This window comes from Borostomias antarcticus (assembly GCF_949987555.1).
Source record: "Borostomias antarcticus genome assembly, chromosome: 12".
Classification (NCBI taxonomy): Eukaryota; Metazoa; Chordata; class Actinopteri; order Stomiiformes; family Stomiidae; genus Borostomias; species Borostomias antarcticus.
In genome coordinates, this window is record NC_140245.1 from 8,715,386 (window position 1) to 8,728,299 (window position 12,914).

At 47.3% G+C, this 12,914-nt stretch overlaps 1 protein-coding gene across 1 annotated transcript; it reads right to left on the minus strand.

Annotated features, from left to right (window-relative positions):
• Positions 1–7,685: 7,685 nt before the first annotated feature.
• On the minus strand, positions 7,686–10,717 carry LOC311316524 (alpha-amylase-like; the record flags this gene model as incomplete). The annotated part of the gene is made up of 10 exons (XM_084447391.1): positions 7,686–7,875; positions 8,008–8,133; positions 8,255–8,376; positions 8,502–8,601; positions 8,847–8,969; positions 9,061–9,194; positions 9,370–9,600; positions 9,720–9,917; positions 10,239–10,385; positions 10,550–10,717. The coding sequence occupies 10 exons, from the start codon at positions 10,715–10,717 to the stop codon at positions 7,686–7,688; spliced, it is 1,539 nt and encodes a 512-aa protein (XP_084303517.1).
• Positions 10,718–12,914: the final 2,197 nt, after the last annotated feature.

A 12,914-nucleotide genomic window follows, 5' to 3' on the forward strand; every position in this document is an offset into this window, starting at 1 on the left:
TTACCCGCTCACGCCCCCCCCTCCACCCCCTGCTCCCCCGCTGTAGCCATATGGACCCCATACTGATGCTCATTATACAGCATGAAGGGAATTCGTTTCCAGAAAAGACAAGGAGTGCCCAGAAGTGTTGGCTGTGTTCGGGGTGGCAGATTCATCAGATCTCAATCTGGGCAAAGGAAAATCATGTTGCGCCGCCTCATTATACAGTATCAAACCCGATACTGGGGATGGGGTTGCTACAGTAGGTGCACAGACATGTACAGGTATGTACATTGTATAGGTGTTGTATTATTATTATTTCATTTCCCTAAAGCCTCACTAATATCTGTGCCTTCCTCATGACAAGCTGTTAGGGGGTTACGTAACATGTAATGCGCTGTAATACGAACACAGTGTGAAACAACCGAAGGAATTTCAAAAGTTCCATCCAATAAGGCTCAAGCTGAGTCACGGGCAGCACGGTCTGAGTGCGGAGCTACGGGGGGCATGTTTGAGAAGGTATTGTGGTGTACAGTAGGGACACACAGAAGGGACCCCTGTCAGACAGGATTCATACTGCACAGTGTTTGCCCTGTTTTGATTTCCCACAGTGACACATGCCAAAGTTGGGCCTCATATCTCAATAATAGTAGCCTAAGACGCTGAACTCTCTGAAGACTCAGTAGAGGGAATATCTCTCCAGCTTGCTGCCCTGACTTTTTTTTCTCCGTTAGACACCTGAAAATGTAATGTCTTACAAGAAGGAGAAGAGACCAATGCTCTGGTGTCATTAGCTCTGTTGACACATCGGGCTGGATGACTCCAATGAGATGACAAGTGATGGAAGTAAATTAGGCAAACGCATGTGTGTGTGTGTGTGAGAGAGAGAGAGAGAGAGAGAGAGAGAGAGAGAGAGAGAGAGAGAGAGAGAGAGAGAAAGAAAGGTATGAGGAGGAGGTGTGGACATCTTTCCCAGCGGGTGGGATGGCCTCGTCAGGAAATTGGGTCGTCAGCTACCTGTCAGGATGCATTGACCTAACGCTGCTAGTTTGCTGGGCAGCTGTCGGTGACGTGTCAATCTAGCCACAGCCAATCAATCAGAGCTACAGAGCGGCCCCAGCGGGGAAGGGCGTGGCCTGAACGATGTCTCATCCAAGTCACGTCTGCTCTGCCTTTCCATCAGCAGGTCAGCACCGCATACAGGAAACAGAGAATATCAAATGAGAAATTGTTTTGTTTGTAAAATGTGAAGCGAAATGCAAGGGCGCTGAGGTCTATGAGGTGAGATGAACTGACAACTTACAGTAGCCTATCAGTTGGTGAATGTTCTCCCTTAAGGTGTTACGTGTTTACTCTAGGCCTACATGTAATTTTTTCGCAGCGCTCATTTTGCAGTCAGGCACTTTGATCTAACGACCATCACTAGAATAGTCTCTAAAATGCACACGGTTAAACTGACAGACCGTGACACAAAACAGAACCACGCATCTGTATTTTTGCGCGTTCGTATCCTCCAGCTGACAAATGCTCAACTCAATCCCTCTATTTCTCTGGGGGAGTAAAGGTTTTCAGAATCCGACAGGAGATGGTGTAACGGCAGAAAAGTGTTGGCGCTATCGAGAGTTGAGGCTGATCACGTTGTCGCCCCTGACCAAGAACCTCTCCCCCCCCCCTCCGCCTGGCCTGTCAGCTTTCTGGGGCACCGCAGCCGGCCTCCCCGGGGGAGTGGAGAAAGAGAGGGAAGGAAGGAAGGAGAGGTCATAAATAAAACAACACTCGTGCTTCACCTTGGAGGGGACAGTAGTGGCAGTTAGCCTGCTGCTGGCGGTGCTCCTCATGCACATTTAAATCCACACCCCGTGAATAACCGGACAGACGCCGCTCTCTCCCCTGAGCTAGTTGCAAATTGCCATTTGATTACATCACGGGCTGATCTTATATCTTTCCCAGACTGACTGGTGGATTGGGCGTACGGTAGGAGATGTGATTTGGTTTGAAAAGCAATATGGGGCTTCTGTGTATTTAGGAACTGGCTGTTTAGAGGGACAGCTATGGAGAGAGCACTGGACGAGCTGGGTCACAAACAGGTTTTGACATATTCTAAATCTACGGGACCAAGCCATACAATTTTCATGTTGGCGTGTCGCCTAGGGGTGTCATAAATAATGAAGGCACCTGTGAGGGCTTTCCTGCAGCTGGGGGTGCTGAACACGAGGAATAGGGTGGGGATGTGTCTTTGAGTAAGTCACAGTAGTTCAAATACTATAATGTGATATATGTATGGTAGGAAATGCAGATGTGAAAATGGAATGGACATATCAAATAATCTTCAACTAGACTGATGAAATATGCAGTAAAGGCCAGACATTATACGGTCCATTCCTATCTCTGACAAACTGAACTATTCATTGAGAGTAATCGTCCCTACTTTTCCCCACTTGGCGAGGTCTGTCAGAAACTGTATGATATTCCACAAACCAGAAAGAAGTAGGCAAACAGTGCGATGTTTGGCGTTTCTCGTCCAGTAACGGTCAGTCTATAGCAGGTCAGTCTATAGCAGTTTGATGCGCAGGTTTAAAGTCGAACCCTGCCGCAGTACCACAGTAAAGTGTGTCAGGGTATTTCTGACCTTGGTGGAATCTGGTGATGGGGCCATTCCACGACATCAATTATGAGAAACGTTTGTTGAGGTAATGCACAGCACGCTAGGTAATGGAGGCGGGCTCGCGGCCGGGGGATGGGGGCATGCTGCTGCAGTATTCATGTCACCATCTGCTCCCTCTCTCATGGCGTCTCGCGCTACTCTGCGGGTCTGGGAGCTCTGAAGCCCGGGCCTCGGGTCCCCGCATCTCCATAACTCCATAACTGCTGGCAGCAGCAACGCAAACACATCCTGATTCCCCGACCGCGCCAGCGCGGCGTCGCTGGCTAGCTAGCCCTGTTGTGGTCTCAGCTGTCGCAGGTCCACACAACAAACAGCCAAGCAGACCACCTGTTCAAATGGAAGCTGTGGGCAGGCGTGAGGCCTTGGCCGGGACTAAAGTGGTGTCAATATTGAGGTGCTGTGAGAATGATAACAAAAATGCATCGGGATCCGCTTTTTTTGTAATTAAATGTTTGAAAACTCGGACCCCCCAAAAATTAACAGAACAAATGGAACCAAAGCCCCCCCCCCCCCACCACCAACACACACACACACACACACACACCTTTACACATGGGACATAAGGTAGAAAAAAAAGATATGTATATATGAAAATGTGAAAAACCAGTGGAAGTAAATAGACAAAGTAAGTAGGCTACTCAAGTAGGCCTAGTAGGAAACAATCATGGAGTTGCTTTACGGAAGCAGTAGATTCTTCGCAGCAGTAATCACATCTTTCCAGGGTTGCCTCTATTCATTCTGGCAGATGAGAGTTCAAGAAATAGGATGTCACGATAACAGTTCAGCCAGGTTTGACATTGCAGCGGGATAATCGTCTTCTAGCCAAAGCTTACGTACCTTGGATTAGTGAGTCATCATTCAGTAGATGGAGAGCGGGCTTAATAGGAAAACGCGCGCCGGTCTGTGAGGAGATGGTTGGACTTTGGTCCAAAAGGTACACACAATACGGCAATCATCACAGGATCTGCTAGGTCAACCATGAGGACCATGAGGACCCGTAACTTCCTTACTTATGTTAGGAACTTGTTCAAGGTTTCAGGAGACTCAGATCAACCAACCTTTCACGGCTAGTTTATTTGCCGATACACACACAGACACAGCAACACCATCTGAACACAGCCCAGCCCAAAGTGGGCTCACTGTTCCTTTTATACCCAAATCTCAAGCATATTGTGTGAGTGGGGCTGATGGCTTTCTTGGAACTTATGTAAGTAGATAGGAATCTTGTTTTGGAAATAGCGATGAACACCCTGTTCTGTGTTCTCCTCAGATAACCTAACTTAAGTCTCACACTAGCTCCACAATTCGCCACAACAGATGTCATTGTTAAACTTCAATTCGGGGGACATAAAGAAGCTCAGATAGCATTTCTGGTGCGATTTTCCTATGTACTGTACAATAGTACAGTATGCTTACAATCAGCCCTAGGCTTCAGATAGGTTTGTGGCCACTGGTGACGATTAGAGCTGAGAGATAAAGCTGGTTTTTGTGTTACTGACACCCTCACTGCTCTTGACCCACTGTGTCTTATTTGTCTTTGAAGTGATTATGACCTCGCAATCGGCTAATTAAAGCCTTGAGGTGGTTTGTTCTTCCGAGATCGAGTTTGTAAAGTAAATCAATGATCTGATTAAAGGTAATATCCACAGTGAGTTTCTATCTTAGGGGGGACGTTCTCTGATGGAAGCATCTAATCAGTATGCAAATTGAACAGCCCACTTTGCTCATTATATCAAATGAGCCTCGACTGAAAGAGTTTGTCTCAATTATCACGAGGTAGTGCACTGTACTGTAAGCGCTTTGAGTGAAAGATCGAGGATAACAATGCAGTGACTCATCTTAGTTACCTCTTTAAGCACTTCTCTGTGTGAGTTTTCGGTCTGAGAATGTAGCTGTTGCATTATAGAAGTGCCTTGAGAGGAACCTATTGCATTGTTAGTGCCACCTGATTTCACCAAGTGCAACACACTACTAGATCCTAGACTCCCCGTTAAAAGACTAGACAAAGACTATCCATGTACAGTTCAGGGATGTGTTTTACTGTCAACTTTGTTTTTCGTTAATGCACAGTACAAACATTTACAGCTTGGAATCGGCAAGATTGGAGACAAAGGGGTCCTCGTCCATGTTGCTGGCGCCCCCGACGTAGATCTGCTTCCAGTTGTACCTGCCTCCATCCTCCTGGCAGGAAGTGACATCATGGTACAGTAGGTGCCACCAGGCATGCCAGTGTTCAGAGTTTAAGCATTTCCCCAAAAGTGTAATAATCCCAAAAGACAAGCACATCCATTCTGTAAGGTACACACACGCACACACACACACACACACACACACACACACACACACCCAGGAGATCCCAGCGAGAAGGTCCCGAGGATGAGCTCTTTTTTATTTTATTCCCCATCCCCTAGGGGGCTTTTACCGCCACCTAGGCCGTTATTGTAAATACGAGTTGCTCTTAATTAACTTGCCTAGTAAAATAAAGGTTGATGATGATGATGATGATGATGATGGGAGGGGAGTTCCAGCCGCGTGACGTGACCCGCGGGGTCCGGGCGGAGCTGCGGAGAGTGAGTGTCAGGACCAGTGAGATCATACAGGCGGGGGTCACGACTGTGACCTGCGATCAATAGCTCCATCCACCGCCGCGCTGTCACAGTGATTAGTAGGGAATCTACAGTGGATGGTGACATCATAACGCTCCGGCCAGGAGCTGAAAAGCTGCAGCCGCCCTGGTTGACAGGGGAAATCAATGTTCAGAGGCTAAAGGTGAGTCAACAGTGAAAACCTGACGTTATTGAAGAGACAAGTCTGATACTCCGATTGTGCAAATTTACGATCTTACATCATTGTTTTTAGCCCGGGCACCATAAATAAATAATACAAATTGTGCCTACCTTAGGTTCAACATTTTAAGGTGCCATTTAAAAGTACCGTTTGATAGATGATTAGTGAAACACACACACACACACTCTTACACACACACACTTACTCACACATAGGCCCCCTGAGCACAAAGTTCACTGTGAACAAACGGCTCACAGGTCAGCTCGGCCACGCTGATGCCATCAACCTCCCCTCTACCAAGTCTACCGGCTTTCTTGTTTCAATACTGCCCCCATGTGATGAACATCTGAATGGCCCATCACACTGGACTGCTGGGAAACATAAAGTACTGTAGAACAAAGTCTTTGGTCAGTCATCCAGTCTGAGGGTGGGGCACATTGTTACATGTCAAACAGGAGCAGAATTTCAGCAAAATGTGAAATTCGGTTCTTTCCTCTTCAGCGTCCATTTGTATTATTTTACATCCATCCTTTCCTACGAATTAGTACAACCAGCAGCATATTGTTCTGCGATTCTGATGATCATGGAGGATCTTGAAGGGATGATGTGACCCAGACTGTGTGTCTTCCTGACTGACTGGTGACTGACTGGAGAGGTGAAGGGACAGGGACAGTTCCCAGTGTGCCGCGGTATGAAATATGAAACAGGCCGGAGACGCCGCTGACAGCCACGCCGCGAAGCATCAGTGAAGATGACAGGACCAGAGACCCTGACCTGCTGCTCTGACATCTCAGCTGCTAATCGGAAGGTACAGGCCTTGCAGCTGCCGGACCAGGAATGAAGACAGGGTCAATAATTTAGCAGGTGCAATATGTTGTGCCAGAGCCACCTCTCTCTTTCTCTCTCCACCCCCGCACTCTCTCTCTCTCTCTCTCTCTCTCTCTCTCTCTCAGAAAAGAAGAAAGGATAAATCACAGTTGTCCAGTTGTAGTCCTTCAAATGACTTTGAAGAACAGTTGCAGGATATTGGTAGATATGTACTGTCTGTCTGGGTTCGTTTTTTTTTTTTACATGTTTCAATCCGCCCCCCGCTGTTCTTTTTTTTCCCCTTAGAGGTATGTTGCCACGACAACGGAGTGTGCAGAATGTTCCGGCAGGTGTCACCTTCACGGTCTCACCTCTCGTGTCTGGCACTCTGGCGACGGGGTCTCAGACTCCAGAGTCAGTGACCGGGGACAACAGGGGGGGTGGGGTGGGGGGTTGGGGGGTGGTAGAGAGCGGGAGGAAGGAGGAGGAGGGGGAGATGGAGGGGGGGTTGTAGGCCCCCCTGGCTCCCTGCGCTGCCCTAATAGCAGATGCCAGCGCCGCACTCAGGTGAAACTGATGTGGCCGCTATGTGATGTCCCACAAGGCCAAAGGAGGAATACAGAATGCGGCAGGCGTCGGGATCGGGCCCTCGGAGGCTCCAGCTGTCTGTCTCAAACCCGCTCTGCCTTCGCCTCACCTGGGCTGGGCTGCACCCCTACAGGCTCACGTGCCTTTACTGGGATCACAGCCCCCACAGTCAACTAGCTCTTATTAGACTCTCCCTTTGATCACTTTTAAACGTGTCTTGAAGTGTGAGAGAATTACACTGCCGTTGAAACAGGAAATAGTCTGAGGAGATCCTATGTCTGCCGTCAAGGAGAATATATTTCTGTCATTTCTGAATATATTTCTGTTATCCGTGCAGCGAGAGGCTAATAACACATTTGGTATAGGGGACTGAATGAATGCTATTCATTACGCCTTTGGACAAGGCCTGTTTGGAATTCGCAGTGCTCGGGCTCGCGTTCGAGCCATTATTGGATGTCATGCTGTGTGACTGTGATAGTAGAAGGCCACTTGTGGTTTTCCTTTATCCCCCCCATCCCTCCATCACTGATAGCCCACTCTCCTCGGAAGAGAGACACCCTCACTGCCTCGTCTCAAAAAGAGACCCGCGTTTGAACTCGCTGGCTGTTATCTGGATCCTGTCGCTTCCAAACTCTGGGTGAGTTTTCGGTCAGAGAATGTAGCTGTTGCATTATGGAAGTGCCTTGAAAGGAACCTATTAAATTGTTAGTGCCACCTGATTTCACCAAGTGCAACACATTACTAGATCCTAGACTCGTCCTAGAGACCCATTAAAAGACAAGACAAAGACTATCCATGTACAGTTCAGGGATGTGTTTTACTGTAAACATTGTTTTTCGTTAATACACAGTACAAACATTTACAGCTTTGAGTCGGCGTGAATAGTGACAAAGGGGTCCTCGTCCATGTTGCTGATCTTGAAGTGGGCCCGGCCGTCGCCCCAGACGTGGATCTGCTTTCCGGTGCACCTGCTTCCTTCCTTCTGGCCGGAAATGACATCACAGTAGGTGCCACCAGGCATGCCGGTGTTCAGAGTCACATCAAGGTTCCTGGAGGGCAGGCAGAGCGAGAGAAGAGAGGTCAGATGTGTCTCAGATGACCTCTCAAATTACTTTAGATAGTCCTTCTTCTAGCGATCACAGTACAGTATGTCTTTATGTCATGGGTCCGTTGTTCCTCACCAGTCATCGTTGTTGAAGACAATGAATCCGCGGTTTCCGCGTCCGAAGGCGACCTGGTTGCTCTGGTTATCCCACCAGTTGGACTGGGGCTGTCCGTTGACCACGTTACGGAAGATCACCATGTTCCTGTGGGGGGAGAGACCAGTCACGGTTTGAGCAACACACAAGAGGAATGTAGGCTATACTGTACAGTGTGATCGTATTTCACACAAGCATGTTTGGTATTCTTCTTTAGTGGAGTACTCACCTGATCTGACGCCATCGGTGTTCACACACCCATCCATCACCGCAGGTGGTGTCAGGGTTGATGGGAACGGGCTTGGTGGAGCCGTCTCCGTAGGCGGGGGGGCCCATCCAGTCGTTCTGATCCTGAGTACCGGCGGCGTCAACAAAACACATACGAAATATGAAATGAACTGAGGGTATATCGATAGAAGAACCGTTGATAGGGAGAAGGTTTGATAGATGCGAATGATGTTGTCGGAAATGATCACCTTTCCGTTCACGATATGACGGTTCCACCTGAAGCTGGACATTACCCTGGTCACTCCATAGGGGTGGGCAAGCATGTAGGCGACAGCCATTTTGTAGATCCTGGAAATTATATATTATTTGATTAATAGAGACAGTTAGATAGTTATACTGTAGTTGGCTTGATCGCAAGAGGCCTTAGTTGGCAGTAGAAATATATGATTGAAAATTCCTTTATTTGTCACAGTGAAATGTTGCTGCCGGCTCCAAGATTATGGATTCTCAAGAGGCCTGTATTTTACAGGGAAATGTTGTTATTGGCAGTACAGCGTGTTTGGTATGAAAAGGTACAACTCGAGTGAGGTTACCTGGCATCCCAGAAAGTGACAATAGCAGCGCCACCGGCTCCATGTCCCCTCTGGTTGTCATGGTTGTCAACAAACACAAAAGCCTTGTCGTTGGGCATGAAACCCCAGCCCTCACCCCATGTCCTGTGGAAAGTAGGGCAGATTTCCAGAAATGTGCACAGATGTGTCAACATAGACGAAACGTTTGTGTGTCTGTGCGCGTGCTCACACACACCTGGTGTAGGAGAGCTTCTCCCCGTTCCACTTGCGCATGACTGTTCCCAGTTTGGCGCCATACTTGAACTCTGTGACCCTGCCGAGATGGAAGTACTCTCTGGATGTGATGGGCTCTCCACCGAGGTCAATAACCTGACAGGAAATTTCACAAAACACTACATTATCCATGGTATATCATCATTTTACATTCCAAAAACACCTAATTATTGTGTCTGTGCGCTAGTAGAATCTGAATCTGAATCTAATGCAAATACGGGCTTGTGCAAAGTTTCACAATGTTCGTTTCATGAGTATCGTGCGCGTCTACCTCCTGGAAGATGAACGGCCTGGATCCTCCGGCGAACCACCTGCTGTTGAGGTTGTGGAGGCGAGCGTACACGGCGCCCAGGTCGCCTGGCCACATATGCTTGCAGGCGTCCACTCGGAAGCCGGCCACGCCCATGTCAATAAGCCTGTTCAAGTAGTCGGCCACCTTGCCTCTCACGTAGTCCTTCTCCAGAGCGAGGTCCAGCAGGCTCACCAGACGGCAGTCACGCACCTGGCGACGACACAACAAGCGGACGCACCACGAAGCGACAGTTTCAGGAGACAAGTCTACGGTGGACAGGATGACGGAAGCGTTGAAGCCAGCAAGGCGGCGGATCTCGTCCGTCATACCTGGTTGGCGTCGCCGTAGTTCTCGATGTTTCCGCTGCCGGTTCTGCACTTGTGATCGTTGAAGTCCCATTGGCTGTAGGGGACGGAGGGGAAGTCCTTCCTGTTGGCGTTGAAGTAGGTTCCGCAGCTAGAGTGGGTTCCCTCTCCGCCGCCGGAACCGCACATGTGGTTGATGACAGCGTCCACATAAATGTTCACCTGCATGTAGCAGCACAGAACGTACCCTGTAAATGCCTCTCCCCAAAAATTACCATTGGTATTTGGTAGAGACTGGACATTTTTCATCTTGATTTGATTTCGTCCTCTTCCTTTTCTCCCTCTTGGTGAAAGTATGGCGGACGAGCCGTCAACTACTGTACCATGCATATTCAATTAAAAGGGCATAGCAAAAGAGTCATCATGATGTAACGAGCTAAAAAGGACGTCCTGAGCCACGAGAAAGGACTAGCTGAAGTCTTTCAAGTAGAATGTCGTTTAGATTCCTATCTGACTGATGTGGCGCGGTGTGTGCTGCTCTACCCCGACGTTGTTGCATCTGGTGATCATGTCTCTCAGCTCGTTCTCGTTGCCGGACCTGGAACACAGGTTGTAGCTGACTGGCTGGTACCGCTCCCACCACGGCCTCCAGGGGCTGGTCACCACGATGCTCTCGTGAGGGGGAGAGATCTGGAAGAGAGAGGGGGGTGGGGGGTCGGCCACGGGGGCGTGAGACTCGGGAAACCTCGGCGACGGCAGCAGTTTCGGGAAAGTCGCAGAAGAAAAACTATCAGGTTGGAGTTTCTCAATCCCTAGCCTCTGGACTGACTCGACATGTGTTCGTTTGTAGGTACCTGAACCCCTCCATAGCCGTTGGGAGCCAAGTAGCGCTCACACTCTGCAGCGATATCAGCCCAGCGCCACTCAAACAAATGGACAATGGAGGTCCGGCCATGCTTAGTGTGAGGATTGTGCTGGCCAAGGCTGAGCCCGAAGAGTGTCACCAGAATGAGCAGCTTCATGTTCTCCCTGAATGTGACAGAAAAGCAGACGCTGAGCCGAGGGTTCAAAGGTGCTTACTTATACACAGAGACCCACACACTCCAACCAGTGAGAAACCTAAAAAGTATCTACAAGCAAGGTAAACAGGTGCGTGGTATCAGTTACTTCTCATGGTGGATACATAACACTTATGTTTTCTTTCCAAAACAGTGTGGGTAAAAATACACCAGCAAGGACTACAAAGCATAAGGCCCTGTCAGGACAAACGCTACTATGGCATACTGTATTTCTATTAAGTTGACATTACCTCTACCCTCACAGTGAATACAAAGTCAAAACATTTGAAGTTGCATTTTATTTTTCTATGTATCTTGTCCTCACTTCACATGGGGGAGAAAAAGTAAAAAAATAACAGTCTTACCTTTTGGAGCAGTTTTGTGATACTGTGGTATTTATTCAATGAGTCGATGTGTTTGATTTGAGGATTTGCACAATAATTGTAAAACAGCCGGTTAGTTTCAGTTTTGATAGTGTATGCTCAAAGCTAAGATACTGTGGTAGTTGACTTGATGTGTTTGATTTGAGAATTTGTTCAAGAACTTTAAATTAGCTGGTTAGTTTCAGTTTTGATAAGTGTATGCTCAAAGCCGAACCTTGACAGTAAAAGGTGGGAGGTGGGACTCACACTCAAAACAATTCTTTATTTTTCAATAAAAAAATTACTCTCTTAGTATGTTACACTGCACACTGCCCACAACCCGGCCCTCTCCTATCTCTCTGACCTCCTACTGGCCCACTCCCTCCACAACCCGGCCCTCTCCTATCTCTCTGACCTCCTATTGGCCCACTCCCTCCACAACCCGGCCCTCTCCTGTCTCTCTGACCTCCTCCACAGGCACGCTCCCTCCTGCACTCTCCCATCTGCTGACGCCAACCTCCTGACCCCCCCAACAAGAACAAAACACTGAACCTGGGTGGCAGGGCCTTCTCCATCACCCCCACCCTCTGGAACTTCCTCCCCAAACACATCTGGGACTCACTCCCCACTTTCAAATCATTATCCAAACCCACCAATTCAAAATGGCTCTTGTCTACAACACTTTTTTTTTTAAATTGTATTTACTGTTACTGTTTTCCTCACTTATTTTATTGTAAAATGTTTTATCGCTGTTTTTTATGCAGTGTATTTGAGTACCTTGAGCTATAAAAAGAACATTGTAATATAATAATAATAATAATAACATATTTATTATTATTATTATTATTATTATTATTAATAATAATAATAATAATATCATTAATAGTATTATTATTACAATTACTATTATATAACGTATTTATTATTATTTTTATTATTATTATTACTTCTATTATTATTGCAGTATAGCAGTTATCAATCAGTTTTTAATGGTTGTTCTGTCTTATTTGCTAAAGAACACACTGCAGGTGTGCTTTCTTGTCAAACACTTTTATGTACAGTATAGTAATATTTCTACTCAATACAAGATAGCATGCCCATTCAGACAGCATCAGTCAACAACTAAATAAACTCATTTTCTGACCGGATATTGATCACTTGGAATGAGACAATTTTTTGCATAGTATACAGGGGTGGCACCTGGCCAGTCCTTATATAACTGTATGACTCATGTATAGATCCCATTGTAGTTATCTACCACACTTGAGGGGCGGTCAGTACTGATAGGGATTAACTGTTTTACAAGATAAAGGGGTTGACAAGTCAACCAATTTCTCTCTGTAAGTAAAACAGAACATGGACATTTTCCCACGAATGACTCTGCACAACAGGGACAGCTCCTCACTTGTAAGCAGTATGTAAAACTAGAAAATAAACTATTTTATACTTACGGTGGCCCTGAAGTGTCACAACTACGGTTGCAAAAGAGCAGACTATTTCTAAGGTTGAGGAACTTTGGAAATTTTGACTTTGTTTTGTAGCCTATAACAAATTTCACAAATTTTCGCAATCATAATTCCGACACCAGCCAGGGTTGCTGTTGTGCGATGAACCCTCAAGCCAAGATTAAACTAATCACCTAGGCCCCTCCCTCTGGGATCCATCCATACTTGGATCTGGCGAGAACACCGGTCCTCGGTGGGCAGCTGCACCGGAACATGATGTATACCGCTGCACCACCGCAGACCCCTACAACTGGGAACTTAAATGTTGCAACTTCTTTTGTGTTGTGACTTTTT